General features: G+C 49.8%; 2 protein-coding genes across 15 annotated transcripts in view; one reads left to right on the top strand and one right to left on the bottom strand.

The window, feature by feature from the left end:
- The window catches only part of CLIC1 (chloride intracellular channel 1), an 8,418-nt gene extending 4,433 nt beyond the window's left edge, over positions 1-3,985 (bottom strand). The window contains exon 1 of the mRNA XM_055263748.2: positions 1,533-3,985. Within this exon, the coding sequence (XP_055119723.1) occupies positions 1,533-1,571 (39 nt within the window). The 5' untranslated portion in view covers positions 1,572-3,985. The remainder of the gene's footprint in view (positions 1-1,532) is intronic.
- MSH5 (mutS homolog 5) lies at positions 3,512-24,948 on the top strand. 14 transcript variants are annotated; one of them, XM_055264427.2, is made up of 25 exons: positions 5,221-5,332; positions 5,723-5,870; positions 6,415-6,538; positions 8,092-8,172; positions 8,324-8,386; positions 9,113-9,234; positions 9,422-9,531; positions 9,774-9,809; positions 10,453-10,535; positions 12,616-12,661; positions 18,792-18,930; positions 19,058-19,120; positions 20,433-20,561; positions 20,823-20,895; positions 21,041-21,150; positions 21,372-21,452; positions 21,700-21,787; positions 22,060-22,249; positions 22,364-22,490; positions 22,962-23,111; positions 23,459-23,533; positions 23,743-23,886; positions 24,089-24,226; positions 24,387-24,460; positions 24,692-24,948. In XM_055264427.2, the coding sequence occupies exons 2-25, from the start codon at positions 5,736-5,738 to the stop codon at positions 24,801-24,803; spliced, it is 2,493 nt and encodes an 830-aa protein (XP_055120402.2). In that variant the 5' UTR covers positions 5,221-5,332; positions 5,723-5,735; the 3' UTR covers positions 24,804-24,948. The 14 variants fall into 14 exon arrangements, with proteins under 14 accessions (XP_063489282.1, XP_063489277.1, XP_055120402.2 ...); XM_055264426.2 differs by having other exon boundaries at positions 5,242-5,332; positions 23,456-23,533; XM_055264428.2 differs by having other exon boundaries at positions 5,242-5,332; positions 9,371-9,531; positions 23,456-23,533; positions 24,089-24,136.

Below are 24,948 nucleotides of genomic sequence, written 5' to 3'. Positions count from 1 at the left end.
GGGAGTCTAGTCAAGGGGCCCTGGGCCTCGCCTTAGAGATGTGGACGGCCCTACAGAGAGAGGCTGCCCTCTAATTAGCAAGTGGTGACCTCATTGGCCCAAGGGACACCTCCCCCTAAGCTGAGGGTGATTCATCTCTCTGTCTCCGGCTTCCTTCCTGTCAAGGATGTGGGGGAAGGGACTGTGAGGATGAGGCCTGGGCAGCTAAGGCTACCCCTAACCCGCTGCCAGGGTCTCCCAGCACAAGTCCTCTGACTGCAATAACCATCCTCTCACAGGACACAGGGCTGGAATCTCTGTGGCACAGCCTCACCCAGGAGTAAAAATAGCTCCAGAGGCGAATGTGAGAGTGAGGTGGGGACCACACCTGGGGGCGGACCCAAGCACGCTCCGACTTCCCTGGGCCCAGGGAGAGGGAATGGCTGCCCGAGAAACCCAAGCAGAAGGGAGAGGGAGACACAAGCAGAGACACACAAAGATGAGAGGAACAAAAGGGGGGAAGGGGAAAGAAAGGCGGCAGGAAAGTGGAGGGTGGGGAGACGTGCGTGCCAACAGATAGACACAAACGGAGCGGGGAGAAGAGGACGCTGTTACGGAAAGGAGGGAGGGGCACAGACAGGAGGTCCCAAGACTGGGAAAAGAATGCAGCAGCGGTAGGGAGGAGAGCGGCCGCTGGAATCAGAGGGGAGCTGGGTGACACCGAGAAGCCTGCTGCCTGCAGTTTTGCTACCCAAATGCCATTGGACCATCTCTCCTCACCCACACCCGCAGAGAGAGGAGAGAGTTGGGGCAAGTCTTCTACTTCTCCAACCCCCAAATCCCAAAATGCCCTAACCGAGCTCTCTCCTCCGTCTGATCTCTCTCCCACCCATCCTTGTGGTAGCTACGTTAAACTCACGTCTTCTTGACACCTCCCCTTCTCTCCCTTTCCTCAGTCCTGGGGATATTCAATGCCACCCGATCACCTCTCCAGCTCTGCTTTTCAAACTCCGATCCCAGTCTCCTGTTTTGTTCCACCCCTCCAAAGCTTCCCAATCTACTTGCTCTCACTCTCAGGCCTCCCTCAACACACCCTCTTTCCTGAAGCGTCTCCAGCCACACACACACACACACACACACCCCTCCCCTACTGCACTACTCACCCTCAGATCTTGTAGGGACACATGTCCTAACTGAGGTTCCCCTCTGCCCCTTCTAAATCCTGTTGGGCCCCCACTGTCCCTTCACCAGCTCGCCCCCTAACCCCACCCCAGTCTCACTTTTGGGAATTCTCCTTTTTCTCTACTTCCCTTCCTTTAGGCTGCTAGAAACTTGCACTTTTACAAACTTTTCAGGGTTGATCCTAGAATTCTCATTACTTGCTAACAAGTTAACGTCTTCCCCTCTCAAAGCCACCCCTCAACCAAAGAGTGCACGTGGGACTGGGGGAGGGAGTCAAGGAGAGAAGGGATTGCGGAGTTAAGGCTGGACCGGGGGAAAGGTGAGAGTTGGCTTCCAGGAATTTGGGTGGCTGAGGAGAGAAGTGTTCTTACCTTCACGAACAATTCGACCTGCGGTTGTTCTTCAGCCATGGTTGCGTCGGGGACCAGGAAGTGGCCGTCGCTGGGGGAACTGGGAGGGGCTGGGACCGGGGAAGGCGGGTCTCACACTCAGGGATTCTCTCCCCTAGACCCAGGGCTGTCCCTTCAGCGCAACACAAGCTCAATCAGACCCCACTTGCTCCCAAACTCGGCCTCCCCACCAGCCCAAGGTACCCCACACCCAGCTCCTCCAGCTCGGTCCCCTCCCGGGCTGGATCAGAGAGCCGCTGACTCACCGACCGGCCCCGCCCTGAACCTGGGGAGGGGACTGGAGGGGGGCGGGACTCGACGATGTAGGGAGTGGGTCCGGAAGGGGAATCCTCGGATCTCCCACAGGATGGGGATGGGAGTGTTAAGGAGGAGTCCTGAAAACCTCCTTGTTTCTCCAACCTCTCCTGAACACAGGACACTTTTCTGCCTCAGTTTCCCTGCTTCATTAATCTGAGTACAACCCGACTGACCCTCATACAAAAAACTTGACACTAACAGCTTGGGCACACCCGTGAAGATTAAGGGATGGGGCCTTCTAATGGAAAGGTGGTCGTTTAATCCTTCTGCATTTCTTCCAGACTGCAATCCAAATTCTGGGTTGCTGGGACTGTGGTCTGAGAGAAGAACTCGGAAGTGGAAGGCTGGGACTGCAGATAGGAACCATTAGCCATGCAGCCTGGGATTAGGGAAGGGGTGATGCCAGCACTCCCTGAGCTGCCCAGACTGGTGTCTCAGTAGGTCCTGTGCCCCCCACAGTCTACTGTCTCCGGGCCCAGCTCAGCACTAGGACTTGCAGTCCTTGTGGCTAGACTTGGGATTGGGCATAGAAAGTAGTTAGGGGCCGGGCGAGGTGGCTCACACCTGTAATCCCAACACTTTAGGAGGCCAAGGGGGGTGGATCACCTGAGGTCAGGGAGTTCGAGACCAGACTGGCCAACATGATGAAACCCCGTCTCTACTAAAAATACAAAAATTTGCCAGGCATGGTGGTGGGTGCCTGTAATCCCAGTAACTCAGGAGGCTGAGGCAGGAGAATTGCTTGAACCCGGGAGGTGAAGGTTGCAGCGAGCCGAGATGGTGCCATTGCACTCCAGCCTGGGCAATAAGAGCAAAACTCCATCTTAAAAAAGAAAAAAAAAAAAAAGAAGAAGAAGAAGAAAAGAAAAAGAAAGAGTTAGGGATGGGAAGGGAGATGACTAAGTCTTTTGCGAAGGAAACATAAAGCCGAGGCAAGGGACTTTGTTGCAGGGAGAGGTCTGTTCCGGTAGCTTGGTCAGCTTTGTGCTTCCACTTATGCTTCCTACTGGGGCCCCTTCCTGTGCCCTTTGTCCTCTTCTGACAGGTTGCCTTGGAGATGGGGCAGAGGGGTGGAATTATCATGGCCCTGGGATAGAGCTGCCCCGATCCTGAAGTCTGTGTATAGGGGGTGGGGTAGGGGTGTTGTTAGCTGGTCCTGTCATGGGGATAAAGAAATATCAGACAGAATAGTGGGAGTGGAGTCCTTGGGGACACCTAAATAAATAAGCAGGGAGGACATAGGAGGAGCAGCTCTCTCCCCAGTAACCTTGATTTCTATTAAACCTTTATGACCTGCTGAAAAAATAAACCCAGAATTCCAGCCTCCATATCCTGAATTTCTCTCCTGTCCAACCATCCCTTCTCTATCCTCCTCATCACCCTCTGTCCAACAAAAGACCTACAGTTCCAGAAAACCGTGGTGGAGTGCAAGAACACAGAAGCAAAACAGGGCTTGAAACTTAAAGGGAGAGACGTGGGGGAGGAGTGGGGTGGAGTGACGTGATGTGCTGCTGGAAACCAGCAGTTGGTGGTTTCCTCTTGTGCTTCCTCTTCTGTGGGTTTTCTCCTGCCTGTGGGAAGGCCTTTTTCTCTCCTCCCGACAGAAACGCTATCTTTGGTGTTCGTTCTCTTGAACTGTAACATCCTATAAAGGTCTGATTCCATGCCTGTGTGTGTGTGTGAATTCCCTCATGGTGACCCTCAAAATCTGCACACAGGACCCCTTCCCACTGAGGGGAGGGGATCAAAACAGCTCTACTTCTCAGGGTCCTCTCCTGTTCCAACTGGTCTGTGTCCAAAAGAAGCCTTAGGCAAATGGGGCCAGCTTGAAGATCAAACAGGTTTGGCAGCCTCTCCCCTGCCTCTTTTCTCTCCTACAGCTTTATAGCTACAGCTACCTTGATATCAATATTGACTTTGGCTGGCTGGCATGACAATCCACAGGGTATCGTGCCTTAATTTACCAGGTGACAGTCAACGCTGCCCTCTCCTGGAACCATCCAGCAGAGCCAGGGCTGTACCCCCAAATCCTGCATCAGAGGTTTCCCTCCATCTCACCTCCCTGTCCCTGCATTTCTCCTATCTCAGTAGCTCCTCTTTCCCTCTCTGGGCTTCTCTTTCCACTCCCTCCCCTTCCTGGGCTTGGTAAACCAGTCCCTAATCTCTTCACACCCCAGATTGGAAGGTGGGTCCCTCCCTGACACTCCCCAGAGCTGTCACCAACCTCCTCCAAGTTTCTATAGCTCCATTGCTCAACAAATTTGCCAGGGGTAACCATTAACCCAGCCCTTAACTCTGTTCCCTCACCTTTCTTGCTGGAGGGGATTTTCCAATTACTGGTTAGCACAGCTAGGTCGTCTCACCCCCACCATCTTTCCTAACTTCTTGGGTTGGGGGGCTGGGGAGGAATCTCCCCATCTCAGGGTACTAGGAACAAAGCTGGGGAGGATGGTGCATTTAAAGGGATTATATATATATATATATTTTTTTCTTTCTCCCTCATACCCCCCCCCCGCAACACACACACACACACACACACACACACACACACACGCACAAATAAGCTTTATGGATCAGGGATTTCATTATGTTCACCGCTTTGAGTCCAACCCCTGGCCCAGACTAGGCACTAAATAAATAGTTGCCGAATGCATGAATGATACCTTTCTGTCTTCAGGGGTGTATAGATGTGCGAAGGGGTATGGGCATGTCCCAATAGGGGTGTGAGTGTTCTGATCAGATCTACTCTCTGCCAGAATTTGATGTAATTCGAATGCTTCCACCTCCGCTTGAGGGGTTTAAATAATAAATTAGGCCCTGTCGTGCCATTATCGGGATGGTCATACCCTGCACCCAGGAAACAGGCACGGTAGGGCTGAGACAGGATTCCTGCTTGTTTCCGCTTATTTATTTGAAACACCGCTCATTTAGGTCTTACTTTGTTTGCCAGGCACTGTTCTAAGCTCTGTATAACTATTAACTCAGAGGGTACAAATATTAACTTAAGAGATGTTGCAGGAAAAAAAAAAAAAAACCCGCCTCTGGCACTTTAAGGTTGGCCTCCCCCTCAAAACCCCCGCAACGGTCCCAAGCCCTTTCCAGGGACTGGGACTACGGCCCCTCGTCCGACCTTCTCGCGGGCTTCCTACTGCGCCAATCAAAGCCTAGAAACCGTGAGGGCTAGAGGCCCGGCTGCTAAGCAACGGCAGAGGGCGGGAAGTTTGAACGTTCTGGGCCCGCCCCGAAGGCGAATAGGCCAATCAGCGTCCAGACTCTTCAGCTACGGCAGTCCGCTTCTCCTCCTCGCCCCGTCGGATCTCTAGGCTGGATCCGGGCCTCTCCAATCAATAGCGGCTAGGAGGGCGGGGCGCATGCGCGCGCACCTCGCTCACGCGCCGGCGCGCTCCTCCTGCAGGCTCGCCGCGGTCGGTCAGCGGGGCGTTCTCCCGCGTGTCGCGACTCAGGTTACTGAAAAGGCGGGAAAACGCTGCGATGGCGGCAGCTGGGGGAGGAGGAAGATAAGCGCGTGAGGCTGGGGTCATGGCGCGTGGTTGGCAGAAGCAGAGACATAAGACGTGCACGACTCGCCCCACAGGGCCCTCAGACCCCTTCCTTCCAAAGGTCAACCTCCGAGAGACAGGAATGAGGGTGGGGCGCGTGGAGTTTCCCACAATCTGTACTTTAGTAAATACCCGAGAATTCACCCCCTGTGTCCACAGCCCTCTACGCCCCTCAGCCCTGCCCCGCAGCCCTGTAGCAAAAGTACTTACTGCTTTGCATTCTGCGCGCCACCCTACTCCGGCCTCCTCCGTGAATCGTTGCTGCCGAACCGCCCTCACTTTTTGCATCCGCAGAGCCACCAAGCTCATGGCCTCCTTAGGAGCGAACCCAAGGAGGACACCGCAGGGACCGGGACCTGAGGCGGCCTCCTCCGGCTTCCCCAGCCCGGCCCCAGTGCCGAGCCCCAGGGAGGCCGAAGAGGAGGAGGAGGAGCTGGCCGAGGTCTCTGAGGGGAGTAGGAACTTGAATGCAGAGTTGATGGGAAGTTAGAATAAAAGAGGGTTGGGAGCCGGGCGCGGTGGCCCACACCTGTAATCTTAGCACTTTGGGAGACTGAGGCGGGCGGATCACCTGAGCTCAGGAGTTCGAGACCAGCCTGGACAACATGGCGAAACCCCGTCTCTACTAAAAATATAAAAATTAGCCGAACGTGGTGGCACGTGCCTGTTATCCCAGCTACTGGGAAGGCTGAGGCAGGAGAATCACTCTAACTCGGGAGGCGGAGGTTGCAATGAGCTGAGATTGCTCCACTGCACTTCAGCCTGGGTGACAGAGCAAGACTCTGTCTCAAAAAAAGAAAGAAAAATAACAGTGTTGGGAAGAGCTGGACAAGTCTCTTACCTCCTGAGTGGCTGTTTCACATTCACTAAATGGGGGTGATGATGATCTCAGAGATTTGATAAAATGATTAGATTACATAAGGCATGGCAAATCCTACACTCATGAGTGATTCCAATAGTGGTTTCCTTTCTTCCTTGCTGGACAGATCCATCTGTGTGTGCTGTGGAATTCAGGATACTTGGGCATTGCCTACTATGATACTAGTGACTCCACTATCCACTTCATGCCAGATGCCCCAGACCACGAGAGCCTCAAGCTTCTCCAGAGAGGTGGGGTTGGAACCATGAATTCATCTGCTCTCTAGGATTGCAGATGTGTTACACACACATACACACATTTTTTTTTTTTCGAGACAGAGTCTTGCTCTGTTGCCCAGGCTCGAGTGCAGTGGCACAATCTTGGCTCACTGCAACCTCCACCCCCTGGTTTCAAGCAGTTCTCCTGACTCAACCTCCAGAGTAGCTGGGACTACAGGCGTGTGCCACCACACCCAGCTAATTTTTTTGTGTGTTTTTAATACAGACGGGGTTTCAGCATGTTGGCCAGGGTGGTCTCAAACTCCTGACCTTGTAATCTGCTCACCTTGGCCTCCTAAAGTGCTGGGACTACAGGCGTGAGCCACCACGCCCAGCCATGTTTTACTTACATTAACTCACCTCACTGTCTAGCATATTTTGTGTTGCTTTAAGGAAATACCTGAGTCTGAGTAATTTGTAAAAAAAGAAAAAAAAGTTTGGCTTATGGTTCTGGATGGTTGGAAAGCTCAAAATTGGGCATCTTCATTGGCGAGGGCCTCAGGCTGCTTCAACTCATGGAAGAAGGGAAGGCAGGGTGTGTAGAGGTCACATGGCAGAGAATAAACAAGGGGGAGGGAGATGCCAGGCTCTTTTTGACAACCAGCTCTCTCAGGAACTAATAGAGTGAGAACCACTCACACATACCCACCAACACACTCCAGGAAGGGCATTAATCTGTTCATGAGCGATCCACTCCTATCACCCACACACCTCCTGCTAGGCCCTACCTCACAACACTATCACACTGGAGATTAAATTTCAACACGAGATTTGGTGGGGACAAATCACATCCAAACTATAGCGCTGACTATATATTTTACAGTTGCTTCACAGAGGCTCCCTCTTTTGTTTTTATGAATTCATTTCATTATTTAACAAATATTTGTGGGTTGTTTTTTGGTTTGTTTGGTTCTTCTTTGAGACAGTGTCTTGCTCTGTCACTCAGGCTGGAAGTGTAGTGGTGCGATCTTGGTTAACTGCAACCTCCGCCTCCCGGATTCCAGTGATTCTCCTGCCTCAGCCTCCCGAGTAGCTGGGATTACAGGCATCTGCCACCACGCCTGGCTAATTTTTATATTTTTAGTAGAGATGGGGTTTCATCACGTTGGCCAGGCTTGTCTTGAGCTCCTGGCCTCCAGTGATCCGCCTGCCTTGGCCTCCCAAAGGGCGGGGATTACAGGCATGAACCACTGTGCGTGGCCACAAATGTATATGACGTATTTACAATGTTTCAGGTGCTTCAGATTCAGCCCTGGGCAAATCAGTCATGTCTGTTCTCCAGGGGTTTACAGCCTAGTGACAATATCCAGAACATCCCACTTCCCTCTCACCATCCCACCACTCTTATTACTTTTCTAAATCTCATTCCTAACTTCTACCTATGTTCCCAATGTGCAGAGCACTCCCTACTCCTAGGGAGGAAATGTTTTTGAGAAGGGGAGGGGTAGAAAGAGGAGGGCTATGGGTTTTCTCTTAGTCAAAGACAAAGATCCTTTAACTCATTTGATCTCTATTCTCCTTCCAAGTTCTGGATGAGATCAATCCCCAGTCTGTTGTTACGAGTGCCAAACAGGATGAGAATATGACTCGATTTCTGGGAAAGCTTGGTAAGGACTTGGTAAAGGAAAGAGGGAAAATGGGGAAGGACTAATATATGGAATATTCCAGGGGGCTAGAATTGGGTGAGAGGGAGTGTCAGACAGAGGTAGAAGGACTGAGATGTACAGAATGATAGTCTTTTCTTTGCCTCCCCCACAGCCTCCCAGGAGCACAGAGAGCCTAAAAGACCTGAAATCATATTTTTGCCAAGTGTGGATTTTGGTATCTCCTTCCTTTTGCTTTGCCCAACTCCCTGTTCCGGTGTCCCATTCTTTCCCCCAACTCTACCTTCATCATCACAGATCTCCCCTCTGCCTTATGTCATCCTAAACCTGTGTGCTCCTCATGCCCTATGACCTGTCCCCCCAAGATCTCTCCTGCTCCCTACCCTTTAATAACCTGCAGCTTATTGGGAAGCCTCTGCTTAAGTCATGTCTAGGGATGAGGGCCTCCCCTGAGGAGTGATGACACTTTTTGGACAGGTTTTATTGTTGGAATTCTCCCCATTAAGTTAAAGCCTTTTATCACAAAACCAAAAGGCACTGCCTCAGTGACCCTTATTGTGATCCATAAGACACTTCCATAACCTTCCTAGGTTTACAATAAGAACAGGAGTGTACTATCCCAATTAGATATTAAGGTATTAGTGTTACTAGTTGTATTAATACACCCATTTTGACCAAAATCCTCAATTCCAGACAGATGTCTACTTTCCTCAGCCATTTATCTTTCTCAGGCTGTGCTTTCAGCCAAGTATCTTTATATTATATGTAGAATAAAAAGAGAATTAGACTAAGTCTGAAAATTTGGTTCTTGCTCTAGCTTTCCATTAACTGCCTGTGTGAGCTTGGGCAAGTCAAATCATCTCTCTTGCTTCTATTGTCTCATTCTTAAAATGGGGTGAAAAAATTGAGCTACAAGACCTTTCCCTTTGCCTCCCTCAAATAGGTCTGGAGATAAGCAAACAACGTCTCCTTTCTGGAAACTACTCCTTCATCCCAGACTCCATGACTGCCACTGAGAAAATCCTCTTCCTCTCCTCCATTATTCCCTTTGACTGCCTCCTCACAGTGAGATTGGTCCTGGGGGATAAGGGCTGGGAGGCAGCAGGTTGGAGAAAGGCACAAGAACCCCAGTGCTAGGGCTGAATTCTAGGAGGTACTGGCCTAGCCCGGGAAAATAATAACTTTCCCTGGTGCTCTGCAGCCCCTAGGAGATTTAAGATTTACCCCAGTTCCACTGCTGATCCCCTCCCAGGTTCGAGCACTTGGAGGGCTGCTGAAGTTCCTGGGTCGAAGAAGAATCGGGGTTGAACTGGAAGACTATAATGTCAGCGTCCCTATCCTGGGCTTTAAGAAATTTATGTTGTAGGTGATTCACCCCAACCCCAACCAAAGTAATGTGGGATTGGGAGGCCTGAAAAGTAAAGTGGGGGTGGGGTGTGGATGTGGCTGTGACCCAGTGGGTCAAGTGCTCTAGGACACCCAGGAGAATCTAAGGGCTAATGAGACTTTGGGAAGAAGACTGGGACAATATTCAGAGAGGGGGACAAAGGAAGTGGAGTTGTGGAATGAACTCAGACCCCTTTCTGCTTGTTTTCTGTCCTCAGGACTCATCTGGTGAACATAGATCAAGACACTTACAGGTAAAGAGGTGGAGGCATGCTGCTGTCTCTGGGGAGGGAGAAGGATTAAGTTTAATGCCCCAGTAATCCTAATGAGGCTCTAGTTTCCCTAATCCTGGGGCTATTAAGATCTCTCTCCTTGAAGGAAAGGGAAGGGGGGCTTTGACGGAAAGAGAGGAAGAAAAGCATAAAGATACTAGCTTTCTTTTCTATAGGGAGAAACTGAGACAAAGAAAAGTAAGGGACAAACCTTACATCAAGATGTGATCTTGGCTGGGCACGGTGGCTCATGCCTGTAAACCCCGCACTTTGGGAGGCCAAGGCGGGTGGATCGCCTGAGGTCAGGAGTTCGAGACCTGACCAATATGGTAAAACCCTGTCTCTACTAAAAATACAAAAAGTAGCTGGGTGTATTGTGTACCTGTAATCCCAGTCACTTAGGAGGCTGAGGCAGGAGGATTGCTTGAACCCAGGAAGCAGAGGTTGCAGTGAGCTGAAATTGCACCACTGCACTCCAGCCTGGGCGACAGAGCGAGACTCCGTCTCAAAAAAAAGACATGATCTCAGGAGGATATCCCCTGTCCCCATTCCATTTATCAGTCCTCAATTCTTATTCCCTTCAAAAGTCCAAGTTACCCCAAACTCCTCCATTTCTCCTTGACAGTGTTCTACAGATTTTTAAGAGTGAGTCTCACCCCTCAGTGTACAAAGTGGCCAGTGGACTGAAGGAGGGGCTCAGCCTCTTTGGTAGGTATGCTCCATCCCTCATCTCACTTTACAGAGACCTACCAGAAAAGCAATTGGCTCCAAAGATGTGTCCCAGCCTGCCTTCCCACTTCACTCCCATTGTCAGATATCTCTTTCATGCCAATCCAAATTTCTTACCTCTTTGTACTCCCCGCCCCCCAAGCTTGAGCATCTTCCCATACTTTGTGGCTGTACAGTGTTGATGCATATCAGCCATTACTTTACCAATTCTGTGTTCCTTCCCTGGGTTTGTATGAATGTTTCTACCAGTTGGGTACCTGTTAGGGACTTTGGGAGGCCTTGTATATAGAGGAGAGTTTTGTAACTGCATAACTGCCTATTTGATTTGTATAGAGTCTTTATCAGTTGTCTCTGGCTTTAGGGTATATTAGGGACATCTCTGCAAATATCCATATAGTTTCATATCTCAGTAAGTTGTGTCCAGTTTTTTTTTTTTTTTTTTGAGATAGAGTCTCGGTCTGTCGCCCATGCTGGAGTGCATTGGTGCGATATAAGCTCACTGCAAGCTCCACCTCCTGGGTTCACGCCATTCTGCTGCCTCAGCCTCCTGAGTAGCTGGGACTACAGGCGCCCGCCACGACGCGACGCCTGGCTAATTTTTGTATTTTTAGTAGAGACCAGGTTTCACTGTGTTAGCCAGGATGATCTCGATCTCTTGACCTCGTGATCCGTCCGCCTCGGCCTCCCAAAGTGCTGGGATTACACGCCCGGCCTGTTGTGTCCAGTTGTGTGTGTGTGTGTGTGTGTGTGTGTGTGTGTGTGAGACGAAGTCTCGCCCTTGTCCCCCAAGCTGGAGTGCAATGGTGCGATCTCGGCTCAATGCAACCTCTGCCTCCTGGGTTCAAGCGATTCTCCTGCCTCAGCCCCCTGAGTAGCTGGGATTACAGGCACCTGCCACTACGCCCGGCTAATTTTTGTATTTTTAGTAGAGACGGGGTTTCACCATGTTGGCCAGGCTGGTCTCGAACTCCTGACCTCAGGGGATCCACCCGCCTCAGCCTCCCAAGGTGCTGGGATTACAGGCATGAGCCACCGTGCCCGGCCCTCCAGTTTTTTACATATGTGTGTTGGGCTCTTGAGTTTTTTGTTTGTTTTTTTGTTTGTTTGTTTGTTTTGTTTTTTGGGTTTTTTTTTAGATGGAATCTTGCTGTGTCACCCAGGCTGGAGTGCAGTCGTACAATTTAGGCTCACTGCAACCTCCGCCTCTTGGGTTCAAGTGATTCTCCTGCCTCATCCTACCTCAGCCTCCTGAATAGCTGGAACTACAGGCCTGCACCACCATGCCCAGCTAATTTTTTTGTATTTTTAGTAGAGATGGTGTTTCGCCATGTTGCCCAAGCTGATCTCAAACTCCTGACTTCAAGTGATTCACCCACCGTGGCCTCCCAAAGTACTGGGATTATAGACATGAGCCACCCTGCCCTGCCAGCTCTTGAGTTTTTGTATTTTTGGAGGGGCGGGAGGGCTCTTGAGTTTTTTGTGTTTTGTTTGTTTATTTGTTTTGTTTTGTTTTGAAATGGAGTCTCCCTCTGTCGCCCAGGCTGGAGGGCAGTGGCGCGATCTCCGCTTACTGCAAGCTCTGCCTCCCGGGTTCATGCCATTCTGCTTCAGCCTCCCGAGTAGCTGGGACTACAGGTGCCCACCACCACACCCGGCTAATTTTTTGTATTTTTAGTAGAGACGGGGTTTCACCGTGTTAGCCAGGATGGTCTCGATCTCCTGACCTCGTGATCCGTCTGCCTCGGCCTCCCAAAGTGCTGGGATTACAGGCGTGAGCCACTGCGCCCGGCTGGTTCTTGAGTTTTAACTAGGTCTGCTTTGTGTATTTTTCTGGCTAAGTGTCCCTGTGAGTGTCCATCCCTTCCCCCATCTCCATGTACGGTAATCCCAGCTCATATTTGTGGCCAGGCACCAGCTTTGGCTGCCTTTGTGCCCTCCCAGGCCAGCTTCCTCAACAACCAGCACCTCTGACCTGGATGCCTCAGCTTAGACACATAAACACGTTCCATTCCCTGTCCCTGCCTTGTAACAAGTTCATTCCCTGCCTTATCCCTCACAGGAATCCTCAACAGATGCCGCTGTAAGTGGGGCGAGAAGCTGCTCAGGTGAGTGGGTCCCACACATACTATACACTAATGCATGAATTCCATATGCACACTACATACTAAAGCCTACTAATGGCAGTATACAGATTCTCACATATACCACCCCACCTAGTAGTAGTAAAGCAACTGCCCTTTACTGAGCACTGGCTAAATGCATTTCATCCTTGTAACAGCTTTGTGTAGTAGCTGATATTCATCTCATTTTTTGTTGTCAGCACAGGTACACATATACCCATTGATGATACACAGACTTGCACACATACAAGCAGCAGGAGAAAACACAAAATGTAAGGCCGGGCACAGTGGCTCACGCCTATAATCCCAGCACTTTGGGAGGCCAAGGTGGGTGAATCACTTGAAGTCAGGAGTTTGAGACCAGCCTGGCCAACATGGTAAAGCCCCATCTCTACTAAAATGCAAAAATTAGCCAAGTATGTTGGTGGGTGCCTGTAATTCCAGCTACTCAGGAGACTAAGGCAGGAGAATCGCTTGAACCCAGGAGGTGGAGGTTGCAGTGAGCCAAGATTGCGCCACTGCACTTCAGCCTGGGCAACAGAGTGAGACTCCGTCTCAAAAAAAAAACAAAAACAAAATGCTAATATAACACATGGCTATGTTAGCATGGTTATCTTTAGTTATAGAAAACACACTTCACATTTCTGTGATGACTCTCAAATTTGTGTCTCTAGTTTCGAGGTCCGTATGTGAATGTTAATTGCATATCACCACCTGCAGTTTTCACAGGCAGCTCAAACTCAGAGCATCCAAACTGATGCCCGCCAGATCTGTTCCTCTTCCTGCATTCCCTTTGCTGGTTAATGGCATTGCTGGCAGTACACCTTCTCAAGCCATGAACCTTGGATTGATGCTTCTCCCTCATCTCCCATATTTAATTATTCACTGAGTCCTATTGATTCTATCCTGTAATGTCTCCCCCAGCTATCCCTGTCTCTTTCCACTGCTCTAATTCTGGTCATCATCATTTCTAACCTGGAGCATTGCCTTTGCCTTCAAATTGGTCTCTCTGCCTCTGATCTCTTCTTTTTCTAAGCCACCCTTCATTCTAAAATACCTATCATTCTGCCAGTTCAAGTAAGCTAGAAACAAAAAATCTGTCATTCCAAAACAGAGATCTAAGCATGTCACTCCCTTTTTTTTTTTTTTTTTTGGGACTGAGTTTCACTCTTGTTGCCCAGGCTGGAGTACAATGGCACAATCTCTGCTCACTGCAACCTCCACTTCCCGGGTTCAAGCTATTCTTCTGCCTCAGCCTCCCGAGTAGCTAGGATTACAGGCGCCCACCACCACGCCTGGCTAATTTTTGTATTTTCAGTAGAGACGGGGTTTCACCATGTTGGTCAGGCTGGTCTCGAACTCCTGGTGATCCGCCCACCTCAGCCTCCCAAAGTGCCGGGATTACAGGCATGAGTCACTGTGCCTGGCCATCACTCCACTTTTTAAATAGCCTAAGTAGAAAGAAAATAACATAAACCTCAGGAGGTTTTCCCATTACCTTCAGGATGAAGATTAGCATCTTAAGCAGTATAATGATATTCAGGGTCCATCACATTTACCCCAGTTTTAATTTCTAGACTCACCTTCTCAAGCCCCTTCTAAGACCTTTCCTACTGGATCTACCTTATATTCTAGTCATTTAGGGCCACTTGCCATTATGGAAACATGTCATGCCTGTGTTTATGCTGCTCTTTCTGGAAAGTCTTTTTTTTTTTTTTTTTTTTTTTTTTTGAGACGGAGTCTCCCTCTGTCACCCAGGCTGGAGTGCAGTGGCGCGGTCTTGGCTCACTGCAACCTCCACCTCCCAGGTTCAAGCGATTCTCCTGCCTCAGCCTCCGGAGTAGCTGGGATTACAGGGGCCCGCCACCATGCCTGGCTGATTTTTGTATTTTTAGTAGAGATGGGATTTCACCATGTTGGCCACACTGGTCTTGAACTGCTGACCTCATGATCTGCCCACCTCGGCCTCCCAAAGTGCTGGGATTACAGGCATGAGGCACTGCGCCCGGCCTGGAAAGTCTTTTCCTTGTTCTGTACCTGTCAAAATCTTACATCCAGGCCAGGCACGGTGGCTCACGCCTGTAGTCTCAGCATTTTGGGAGGCTGAGGCAGGTGGATGATTTGAGGTCAGGAGTTCAAGACCAGACTGGCCAACTTGGTGAAACTTCATCTCTACCGAAAATACAAAAATAGCCCAGCGTCATGGTGCGTGCCTCTAGTACCAGCTACTCAGGAGTCTGAGGCAGGAGAATTGCTTGAACCCAGGAGGTAGAGGGTGAAGTGAGCCCAGATTGCCCCACTGTACTCCAGCCTGGGCAACAGAGTGAGATTCTGTCTTAAAAAAAAAAAAAAGTACATCCTCTTCAAGGTGCAATCCAACTGTTACCCTTTGGCTTTTACAGGTACCTGTAAGGAGTTGATGTGCACCTTCCTTGTGCTCACATAGTGTTTGTTTATGTTTTTCTAGTTGCACTGTCACATCAGGTTAGAATTAGCAGTCAGTGAATCTGCTTGCCTCCATAGCTATGAACTCTATTCTAGTGGCCATACCTGTTACCTCAGTGTCTGACACATGGTCTTATACATAGTAGCACTCAATGTGTGAACACAACGCAAATGCAAACACACTGGTAACATCATCTCTAAACACTCAGAGTGGAAAACTTTGTTAGCCTCAGGTGCACAATCCTTCCCCTACCTCACCTCCTGCTGCAATGTGTATCTTGTAGGGGTTAATTTAGGATAATCTCTGAGGTCATCTCCAGGTAATCAGCAGGGTAATCAGGTAATCAGCATCTCCAGGAATCGGCAGGGTAATTTAATTACCCACACATTCTCCACTGCTTCAGGTGCAGATCTTTAATCTCAGCCACAGATGGGAGGGAGAGAATTCTCGGTGGAGAAGAGAGCTGGATTTAAGGTGGGGGACGAGTGCGTATTCCCCAAATGGAATCAGACAGGTCATGAGATCATATAACTTGAAGAATCATCATATAATCTAATGAACTAAGGAGAGGTGACATATTTATTAGTATTTCTGTATACGAATTTATTTTATTAGGAAATACCTCTAACGTACAAAAAGATGTAAATAATAATATAGGGCCAGATGTGGTGGCTCACGCCTGTAATCCCAGCACTTTGGGAGGCTGAGGCAGGAGGATTGCTTGAGGCCAGGAGTTCAAGAACTAAAAGCTGGACAGGGCACCAAGAATATGACAATGTCACAGTATGCTCTAAAGAGCACTGTCCTAGGAGTCTGGAGACATGATTTTGAGACTTAGCTGTTCTCATTGGCGGTATGACTTTGGGCAAGTTGCTTATCTTTTAACGGTTTCATTTTCTCAGTTGTTAAATTACTGAGTTTGGTTTAGCTAAAGTCTGTCCCAGTACTAGCAGGACATGAGTCAGAGATACCTAAGTGTTTAGTGTGGCGCGTGTGCTTTCTGAAGTGGGGATGGCTATTTACAGACTGGCCTACACTGTTCTGGTGGGAGCCCTTAGTGACCAAGGAGCAGAGGTACCTGAAACCCACCCTTGAAGCCATCTGGATGCTCTGCTTCATTCTAATCTGGGGTGTTCTAACCCGAAGTAACTGGCCACAGACTGCAATGTAAGATACAAGTCTTCAGGACCTAGTGTGTGCACATGTTGGTTCTTACATAAAACAGCATCCTTAGTTACTTGCTCTATGTAGAAAAGAATTTGTGGGCTCACAAGTCCCTACAGTCTCACACTTTCATGGCCAGTAAGGATACAGGGATACCCAGAATTAGACAAACACAGATGAGACATTTATTTCTGTATATGATTTTTTATTTTATTTTATTTATTTATTATTATTATTTTTTGAGACAGAGTCTTGCTCTGTTGCCCAGGCTGGAGTGCAGTGGCCTGATCTCGGCTCACTGCAAGCTCCACCTCCCGAGTTCACACCATTCTTCTGCCTCAGCCTCCCGAGTAGCTGGGACTACAGGCGCCCGCCACCACTCCCGGCTAATTTTTTTGTATTTTTAGTAGAGACACGGTTTCACTGCGTTAGCCAGGATGGTCTCGATCTCTTGACCTCGTGATCCACCCTCCTCGGCCTCCCAAAGTGCTGGGATTACAGGTGTGAGCCACCGCACCTGGCCTGAATTTATTTTAATTTATTAGGATATACCTCCAACACACAAAAAGATGTAAATAATTAGCCGGGCATAGTGGCTCATGCCTGTAATCCCAGCACTTCGGGAGGCCAAGGCAGGTGGATCACCAGAGGTCCGGAGTTTGAGACCAGGCTGGCCAACATGGTGAAACCTCATCTCTGCTAAAAATACAAAAATTAGCTGGGTATGGTGGCGCACCCCTGTAATCCCAGCTGCTCGAGAGACTGAGACACGAGAATCGCTTGAACCTGGGAAGCGGAGGTTGCAGTGAGCTGAGATCGCACCACTGCACTCCAACCTGGACAACAGAGCAAGACTCTGTCTCAAAAAAAAAAAAAAAAGATGTAAATAATAATACTATCGGGCCAGGTGCAGTGGCTCATGCTTGTAATCCCAGCACTTCGGGAGGCCATGGCAGGAGGACTGCTTGAGGCCAGGAGCTTGAGAACAGCCTGGGCAACATAGCAAGACCTTGTCTCTATAAAAACTATTAATAATAATACAAATGGCCAGGCGTGGTGGCTCATGCCTGTAATCCCAGCACTTTGGGAGGCTGAGGCAGGCAGATCACCTGAGGTCAGGATTTTGAGACCAGCTTGGCCAACACAGCGAAACCCCATCTCTACTAAAAATACAAAATTTAGCTGAGCATGGTGGCACACACCTGTAGTTCCAGCTACTGGGGAGGCTGAGGCAGGAGAATCACTTAAGCCTGTGAGGCAGAAGTTGCAGTGACCCGAGATCGCGCCACTGCACCCTAGCTTGGGCGACAGAGCAAGACTCCATCTCAAAAATAATAATAATACAAGTATCTATATATCCATCAGCCAATTTAAGAATAAGACATGCTGGGCACGGTGGCTCACGCCTGTAATCCCAGCATTTTGGGAGGCCGAGGTGGGTGGATCGCAAGGTCAGGAGTTCAAGACCAGCCTGGCCAAGATGGTGAAACCCCGTCTCTACTAAAAATACAAAAATTAGCCGGGCACAGTGGCGGGTGCCTGTAATTCCAGAACCTGGGAGGCGGAGGTTGCAGTGAGCTAAGACTGTGCTACTGCACTCTAGCCTGGGCGACAGAGCTTACTATAAAAAAAAAAAAAAAAAGAATAAGACACTATTGGTTGGATATGGTGGCTCACGCCTGTAATCCCAGCACTTTTGGAGGCCGAGGCGGGTGGATCACAAGGTCAAGAGATCGAGATCATTCTGGCCAACATGGTGAAACTCTGACTCTACTAAAAATACAAAAATTAGCTGGGCATGGTGGTGCATACCTACAGTCCCAGCTACTCGGGAGGCTGAGGCAGGAGAATTACTTGAACCTGGGAGGTGGAGGTTGCAGTGAGCCGAGATTGCATCACTGCACTCCAGCCTGGTGACAGAGCTAGACTTTGTCTAAAAAAAAAAAAAAAAAAAGAATAAGACACTATTGTTGAAGCCCCTTAAATGTCCCTCCCCAATCCTTTTTTCTCTGCAGAGTTGACCATTATTTTGAATTAAAGGCTTATCATCCCTAATGGGACAGTTATGTTTTCACAGGAAGAATATGAAAAGACGAATGTTTGTTGCTGTTACCCAGAGACACCTTCGCAGACATACAAACTCATACTGACTCACCGTCACTCAGCCTCAGTGAGCTGCAGTGTTGGCACACAAATACCTCAACACACTGCTCTCCTTCTAAAATATTGACAAGCTCCATTACTTACATACATGGAATGACACACAGTCTTATCCATTGAAACTGTGCTATATAGACACAATTATGCTCACATCTAGCAATTTTCAGTAGATACATGTAAACACACCTGAATGGGTAGGACACTGCACTTGCCACTACATTCCCGTAGCACATCGTGGATACATATTGCCACAATCCCCAGGGACTGCAAACACACTTTTTGGCAAACTGAGATCAAGATGATAGATGTAACTTCTAGTACCCCCACCCTAACCCTCACTTCCAGGCTATGGTTCACACGTCCGACTCATGACCTGGGGGAACTCAATTCTCGTCTGGATGTCATTCAGTTTTTTCTGCTGCCCCAGAATCTGGACATGGCTCAGATGCTGCATCGGCTCCTGGGTCACATCAAGAACGTGCCTGTGAGCCCAGGGTGGAGGGCAGGGAGGTGGGGAAGGAGGTTGAGGGCTGATACTAGGCAGTGGGCTTCTTGAGGGGCATTAGAGTGAGGGAAGGGAGAACAGTGGCTGTAACCTTGTCTGACTGTAGCTGATTCTGAAACGCATGAAGTTGTCCCACACCAAGGTCAGCGACTGGCAAGTTCTCTACAAGGTGAGGCCTTCCTTCTTGAATCCCAGAAGTCCAGGTAAAGGCCCTCAGCCTGTGTTCCAGACTGTCTGTACCCTAGACACGCTGTCCAATTTTATTCTACCCTCTTTTTTTTGTTTGTTTGTTTGAGACAGTCTCGCTCTGTCGCCCAGGCTGGAGTGCAGTGGCGCGATCTTGGCTCACTGCAACCTCCGCCTCCCGGGTTCAAGCAATTCTCCTGCCTCAGCCTCCTGAGAAGTTGGGATTACAGGCACCTGCCACCACGCCTGGTGAATTTTTGTATTTTTAGTAGAGACAGGATTTCACCATGTTGGCCAGGCTGGTTTTGAACTCCTGACTTCAGGTGATCCACCCACCTCAGCCTCCCAAGATGCTGGGATTACAGGTGTGAGCTACTGCGCCCGGCCTCCCTCTTTTTTTTTTTTTTAACTTTGTATTCAGGAAAATGTAAAAAATATTTAGAATAATATAATCAACCCCCATGTACCCACCATGCAGTTTCAACACTTTGACTTATGCCAATGTATTTTTTCTTTCTTTCTTTTTTTTTTTTTTTTGAGACGGAGTCTTTCTCTGTCCCCCAGGCTGGAGTGCAGTGGCGTGATCTTGGCTCACTGCAAGCTCCGCCTCCTGGGTTCACGCCATTCTCCTGCCTCAGCCTCCCGAGTAGCTGGGATTACAGGCGCCTGCCAACACGCCCGGCTAATTTTTTGTATTTTTAGTAGAAACAGGGTTTCACCATGTTAGCCAAGATGGTCTCCATCTCCTGACCTCACGATCTACTCGTCTCGGCCTCCCAAAGTGCTGGGATTACAGGCGTGAGCCACCGCGCCTGGCCTGTTTGTTTGTTTTGAGTCTCTGTCGGCCAGGCTGGAGTGCAATGGCGTGATCTGCCTATAACCTCCACCTCCCAGATTCAAGAGATTCTCCTGCCTCAGCCTCCCAAGTAGCTGGAATTAACATGTGCATGCCACCACGCCCAGTTAATTTTTGTATTTTGAATAGAGACAGGGCTTCACCATGTTGGTGAGCCCGATCTCAAACTCCTGACCTCAGGTGATCCACCCACCTCAGCCTCCCAAAGTGCTGGGATTACAGGCATGAGCCACTGTGCCTGGCCAGGACCATATCTTAATTGTCTTTGTAGCTTCAGTGGTTGTTACAGTGACTCTCACTGTTCCTTTTTGCATTTGAGATCTTCCCTCTTTGTTACTGTGATCTTCCCTACTGGTCTTTGTTCTTCTGAGTCTGTCCCTATCCCCACCTCAACCTGAGCTGGATGTGGGCTGTTCTCCTTTTTGTGTTTCTCTCACAGACTGTGTACAGTGCCCTGGGCCTGAGGGATGCCTGCCGCTCCCTGCCACAGTCCATCCAGCTCTTTCGGGACATTGCCCAAGAGTTCTCTGATGACCTGCACCATATCGCCAGCCTCATTGGGAAAGTAGTGAGTGGAAGAAAAAAGGGAGTGGTGCACCCAGGGAGGTCAGGGAGAGAGAATGCAGTGTGCAAGATGGGGAAACATGGAAGATATTGAGGTCAATTGGATTAAGAATGGGATGGTGGGAGGAGGCGGCAGAACTTCAGGGAAGTATCTGGAGGGTGAGAGTTAAAGCAGGACTGCAGGGAGAATTGGGGCCCAAGGAGAGCTGAGGAACAGGACAGAGAGAGGGTGCCAGGTGCTAAGAAACAGTACTTAACTCCTCAGGTGGACTTTGAGGGCAGCCTTGCTGAAAATCGCTTCACAGTCCTCCCCAACATAGATCCTGAAATTGATGAGAGTGAGTGTTGGGTGCGGATGGGCCTGTGAGCCCTGCACAGTGATGGAGTACCATCCTTGGCAGGTGGTCACCACGACTGGGGATCTTCATAGCAACCAGGGCAGGAGCCTCACTTTTGATAACCACATGTCTTCCACCCTCACAGAAAAGAGAAGACTGATGGGACTTCCCAATTTCCTTACTGAGGTTGCCCGCAAGGAGCTGGAGAATCTGGACTCCCGTATTCCTTCATGCAGTGTCATCTACATCCCTCTGGTGAGGGCAGGAGAGTGGGTGTAGCCTTCAGATGTCTTTTGGGGGAGATATTAGGCTTATGAAAGACATACTGGTAGATAAGAAAACTTGTGGGGCAGCCTGAAGAACATGAACACTTTTTTGTGGTGATACAGGGATCTCTTAAGCTCCCTCTAGGGTGGGGAGGTGTCCAGTAAGTCTCCAAGCAGGAGAGTGGAGTATCTCCTCTTTACTCTCCCCAGATCGGCTTCCTTCTTTCTATTCCCCGCCTGCCTTCCATGGTAGAGGCCAGTGACTTTGAGATTAATGGACTGGACTTCATGGTAAGACCCTCAACCTCTGTAAGGTGAGTGATGAGGAAAATGAGTCAGCAACTGAGGAAGGGCGTTACTCTACAGCAGCACTGCCCAGTATGGGATCTCTCCTCTGTAGTTTTACTCTGAGCTTTACCAGCACTGAGACAAAGGAAAGAGAAATCAGAGTTAGGGGCTGGAGGTGGGGTTAGAAAGATGGGGAAGGAGAGGAGGACCAAGAGATACAAAGTCCACAGCTTTGAACCCCTGTACCCAGTTTCTCTCAGAGGAGAAGCTACACTATCGTAGTGCCCGAACCAAGGAGCTGGATGCATTGCTGGGGGACCTGCACTGCGAGATCCGGGGTGAGGAGAAGCCAGAGGTTATATGCATTGTAAGATGTTTTAAAAAAAGCAGCAGCCAGGGGAAGGAGGGGAGTGGGCAACTTGGGGATGCTTCCAACAGGCCCCTTCTCTTCCTGCTCTCTGTCTCGCTCACTCTGGCTATCTTTTCCTCTGAATGTCTTGAGGTCTCAGATTGTATCTGCAACCTGTTTCCAGATCCCTCTAGGGGCCTCTGCCTCTCCTTCACTTTCCCCTGGAACTGACCTCCAGCTCCCTCCCTCACCCACTCCCAGACCAGGAGACGCTGCTGATGTACCAGCTGCAGTGCCAGGTGCTGGCACGAGCAGCTGTCTTAACCCGAGTATTGGACCTTGCCTCCCGCCTGGACGTCCTGCTGGCTCTTGCCAGTGCTGCCCAGGACTATGGCTACTCAAGGCCGCGTTACTCCCCACAAGTCCTTGGGGTACGAATCCAGAATGGCAGGTAAGAATAGAGGCGGGTGGAGGAATAGACATGAGGGGCCCAAAGGCTACATCTTCTGGGGGTTCATCCATCTTGATCCACAAGCCATGCGAGGTGCCTCTCCGCCCACTGCAGACATCCTCTGATGGAACTCTGTGCCCGAACCTTTGTGCCCAACTCCACAGAATGTGGTGGGGACAAAGGGAGGGTCAAAGTCATCACTGGACCCAACTCATCAGGGAAGAGCATATACCTCAAACAGGTGAGGAGAAGCCCTGCAGCCTGGGCCTCTGGCACCTCCTGCATCTACTCCACCCCTACTTGCCAGCCAACCCAGGCTCCTGCAGCTCTTCTTCCGTTTTCTGACCCCGCTTTTCATGAAAGGACCATCACCCACATCCCTGTGCTTCCACCTCACATGTTCTCATTCTCCACTGGAGAGCCATGCTCTAATGGAACTTTCTGTGGCTCAAATTCCTTCACCCGCCTCTGAGTAGGCACATACCACTCCCAAGTATGTCTCTGCCCATGTCTCTGCCTCTTTACTGATTCTAAATTAGTCAACGGGGCTATGATCAGGATTGGGGAGGAGAGACAGAGTCAGTGTGTCTGTTACCTATTTCTCCTGTTTCACCCTGTCCATCTCTCTTTGATCTGCCATTCATGCCTTGAGCCTCATTTTCACCTCAGCCCACAGCACCAGGCCCCAGGCCCTGTCTCCTTCCCTATTCAGGTAGGCTTGATCACATTCATGGCCCTGGTAGGCAGCTTTGTGCCAGCAGAGGAGGCCGAAATTGGGGCAGTAGACGCCATCTTCACACGAATTCATAGCTGTGAATCCATCTCCCTTGGCCTCTCCACCTTCATGATCGACCTCAACCAGGTCAAAGGGAACAAAGGGAGGTGGGATTGAGGAAGGGGATAATGGGAAAGGAACCCCTGAAAATGCTCATAACAGGAAAGCATGCCCTCTGCTGCATGCCCTTTATACTAAAAGTGGGGAGCACTAAGGTCAGAGATAGGAAGAATCAATACCACAAAATTTCTTGAACCCTTGCTGCTTGTGAGTCACTGTTGGCAAAGAGGATGAACAAAGTGTGCACCTCACCATTCAAGAACTTGCAGTGCAGTAGGGAGGGCGTGTATACAGCTTTATTCACAGGCCAGCTGTCATCAGTGCATTACGGGCTTCCTATACTAACTTTCCCTTGTCCACCTTACACCCAGCAGGTGGCGAAAGCAGTGAACAATGCCACTGCACAGTCGCTGGTCCTCATTGATGAATTTGGAAAGGGAACCAATACGGTGAGGGGAGAAACTGATGAGGGGAGAAACTAAGGAGGGGAAAATGGAGGACGATGAAGGAGCACGACAGTGAGGCTGGGCCTCTGGAATGGAATAGGGCTGTGTGGGCAGAAAAGAAATAGAACATGAGACAGGGAAAGGCAGTGCAAGTGCAGAGGGGCACATGGGGTCCCCATGGCTCCAAATGCTAACCTCTGCCCTCTTTGCAGGTGGATGGGCTCGCGCTTCTGGCTGCTGTGCTCCGACACTGGCTGGCACGTGGACCCACATGCCCCCACATCTTTGTGGCCACCAACTTTCTGAGCCTTGTTCAGCTACAGCTGCTGCCACGAGGGCCCCTGGTGCAGTATTTGGTGAGGAGACCAATCTAGCTCCTCGGGGGCGCCCACACTGGGCATTTCCCAGAGGTGGGGATTGGCTCCTCTATCAGAACAAGGGCTCCCTCAGCACAGAGACCACATCCCTTCCCTTTTCTCCCGCCCCACAGGATTGGCCAAGGATTTCAGGACAGGAAGGAGGTGATTGATTATATACTGTCTTTTATTCTCTTTTAAGACCATGGAGACCTGTGAGGATGGCAACGACCTTGTCTTCTTCTATCAGGTTTGCGAAGGTGTTGCGAAGGCCAGCCATGCCTCCCACACAGCTGCCCAGGCTGGGCTTCCTGACAAGCTTGTGGCTCGTGGCAAGGAGGTGATGAGATCCAAATGTGCAACCACCTCAACATCAGAGCTCCCTTCCATTCCTGGTCCTATTGGGCCCGGGTCTAGGTCCACAGGATTTCTGACCCTTATTTCCCCTTCTCTTCCCCAACTCCCCTTACTCTTCCCACCTTCTTGCTTGTTGTTCCTAGGTCTCAGACTTGATCCGCAGTGGAAAACCCATCAAGCCTGTCAAGGATTTGCTAAAGAAGAACCAAATGGAAAAGTTAGTGTGTGGCCCCAGTGTCTTTGCCCACTCTGCATCTTCTGCAACTCTTCTCTCCTTTTCAGGGACTCAGCCTTCCTCCAGCACTTTGCCCTTCAGAAACCCACCATTTCTTTCTGAAATCCCTAAATCTTCAAGATCCCAGGTTTTCTGTGCCACAGCCTCTCCCCTCTGCCCAGGGATTTGGTTGTCCATTCTGCCATAAATCTTGCGATTTTCTCTCTTCTTCAGTTGCCAGACATTAGTGGATAAGTTTATGAAACTGGATTTGGAGGATCCTAACCTGGACTTGAACGTTTTCATGAGCCAGGAAGTGCTGCCTGCTGCCACCAGCATCCTCTGAGAGTCCTTCCAGTGTCCTCCCTGGCCTCCTGAGACCCCGGTGGGCTGCCATGCCCTCTTTGTTTCCTTATCTCCTTCAGACCCAGAGTTTTTAGTTTCTCTAGAAATTTTGTTTCATATTAGGAATAAAGTTTATTTTGAAGAAA

Source organism: Symphalangus syndactylus, chromosome 23, assembly GCF_028878055.3.
Source record: "Symphalangus syndactylus isolate Jambi chromosome 23, NHGRI_mSymSyn1-v2.1_pri, whole genome shotgun sequence".
NCBI classification, from domain to species: domain Eukaryota; kingdom Metazoa; phylum Chordata; class Mammalia; order Primates; family Hylobatidae; genus Symphalangus; species Symphalangus syndactylus.
The sequence above is the reverse complement of the archived record's forward strand: the minus strand, read 5'-3'. Positions and strand labels throughout refer to the sequence as shown.

What these genes read in the sequence shown, in the direction of transcription:
- MSH5 (XM_055264426.2), top strand. Translation starts at nt 5,736, where the DNA reads ATGGCCTCCTTAGGAGCGAACCCAAGGAGGACACCGCAGGGACCGGGA. An exon ending in TGGGGCGAGAAGCTGCTCAG is followed by an intron (nt 12,662 to 18,791) that starts GTGAGTGGGTCC and finishes CCTCACTTCCAG; the next exon opens with GCTATGGTTCACACGTCCGA. An exon ending in GTGTCATCTACATCCCTCTG is followed by an intron (nt 21,151 to 21,371) that starts GTGAGGGCAGGA and finishes TACTCTCCCCAG; the next exon opens with ATCGGCTTCCTTCTTTCTAT.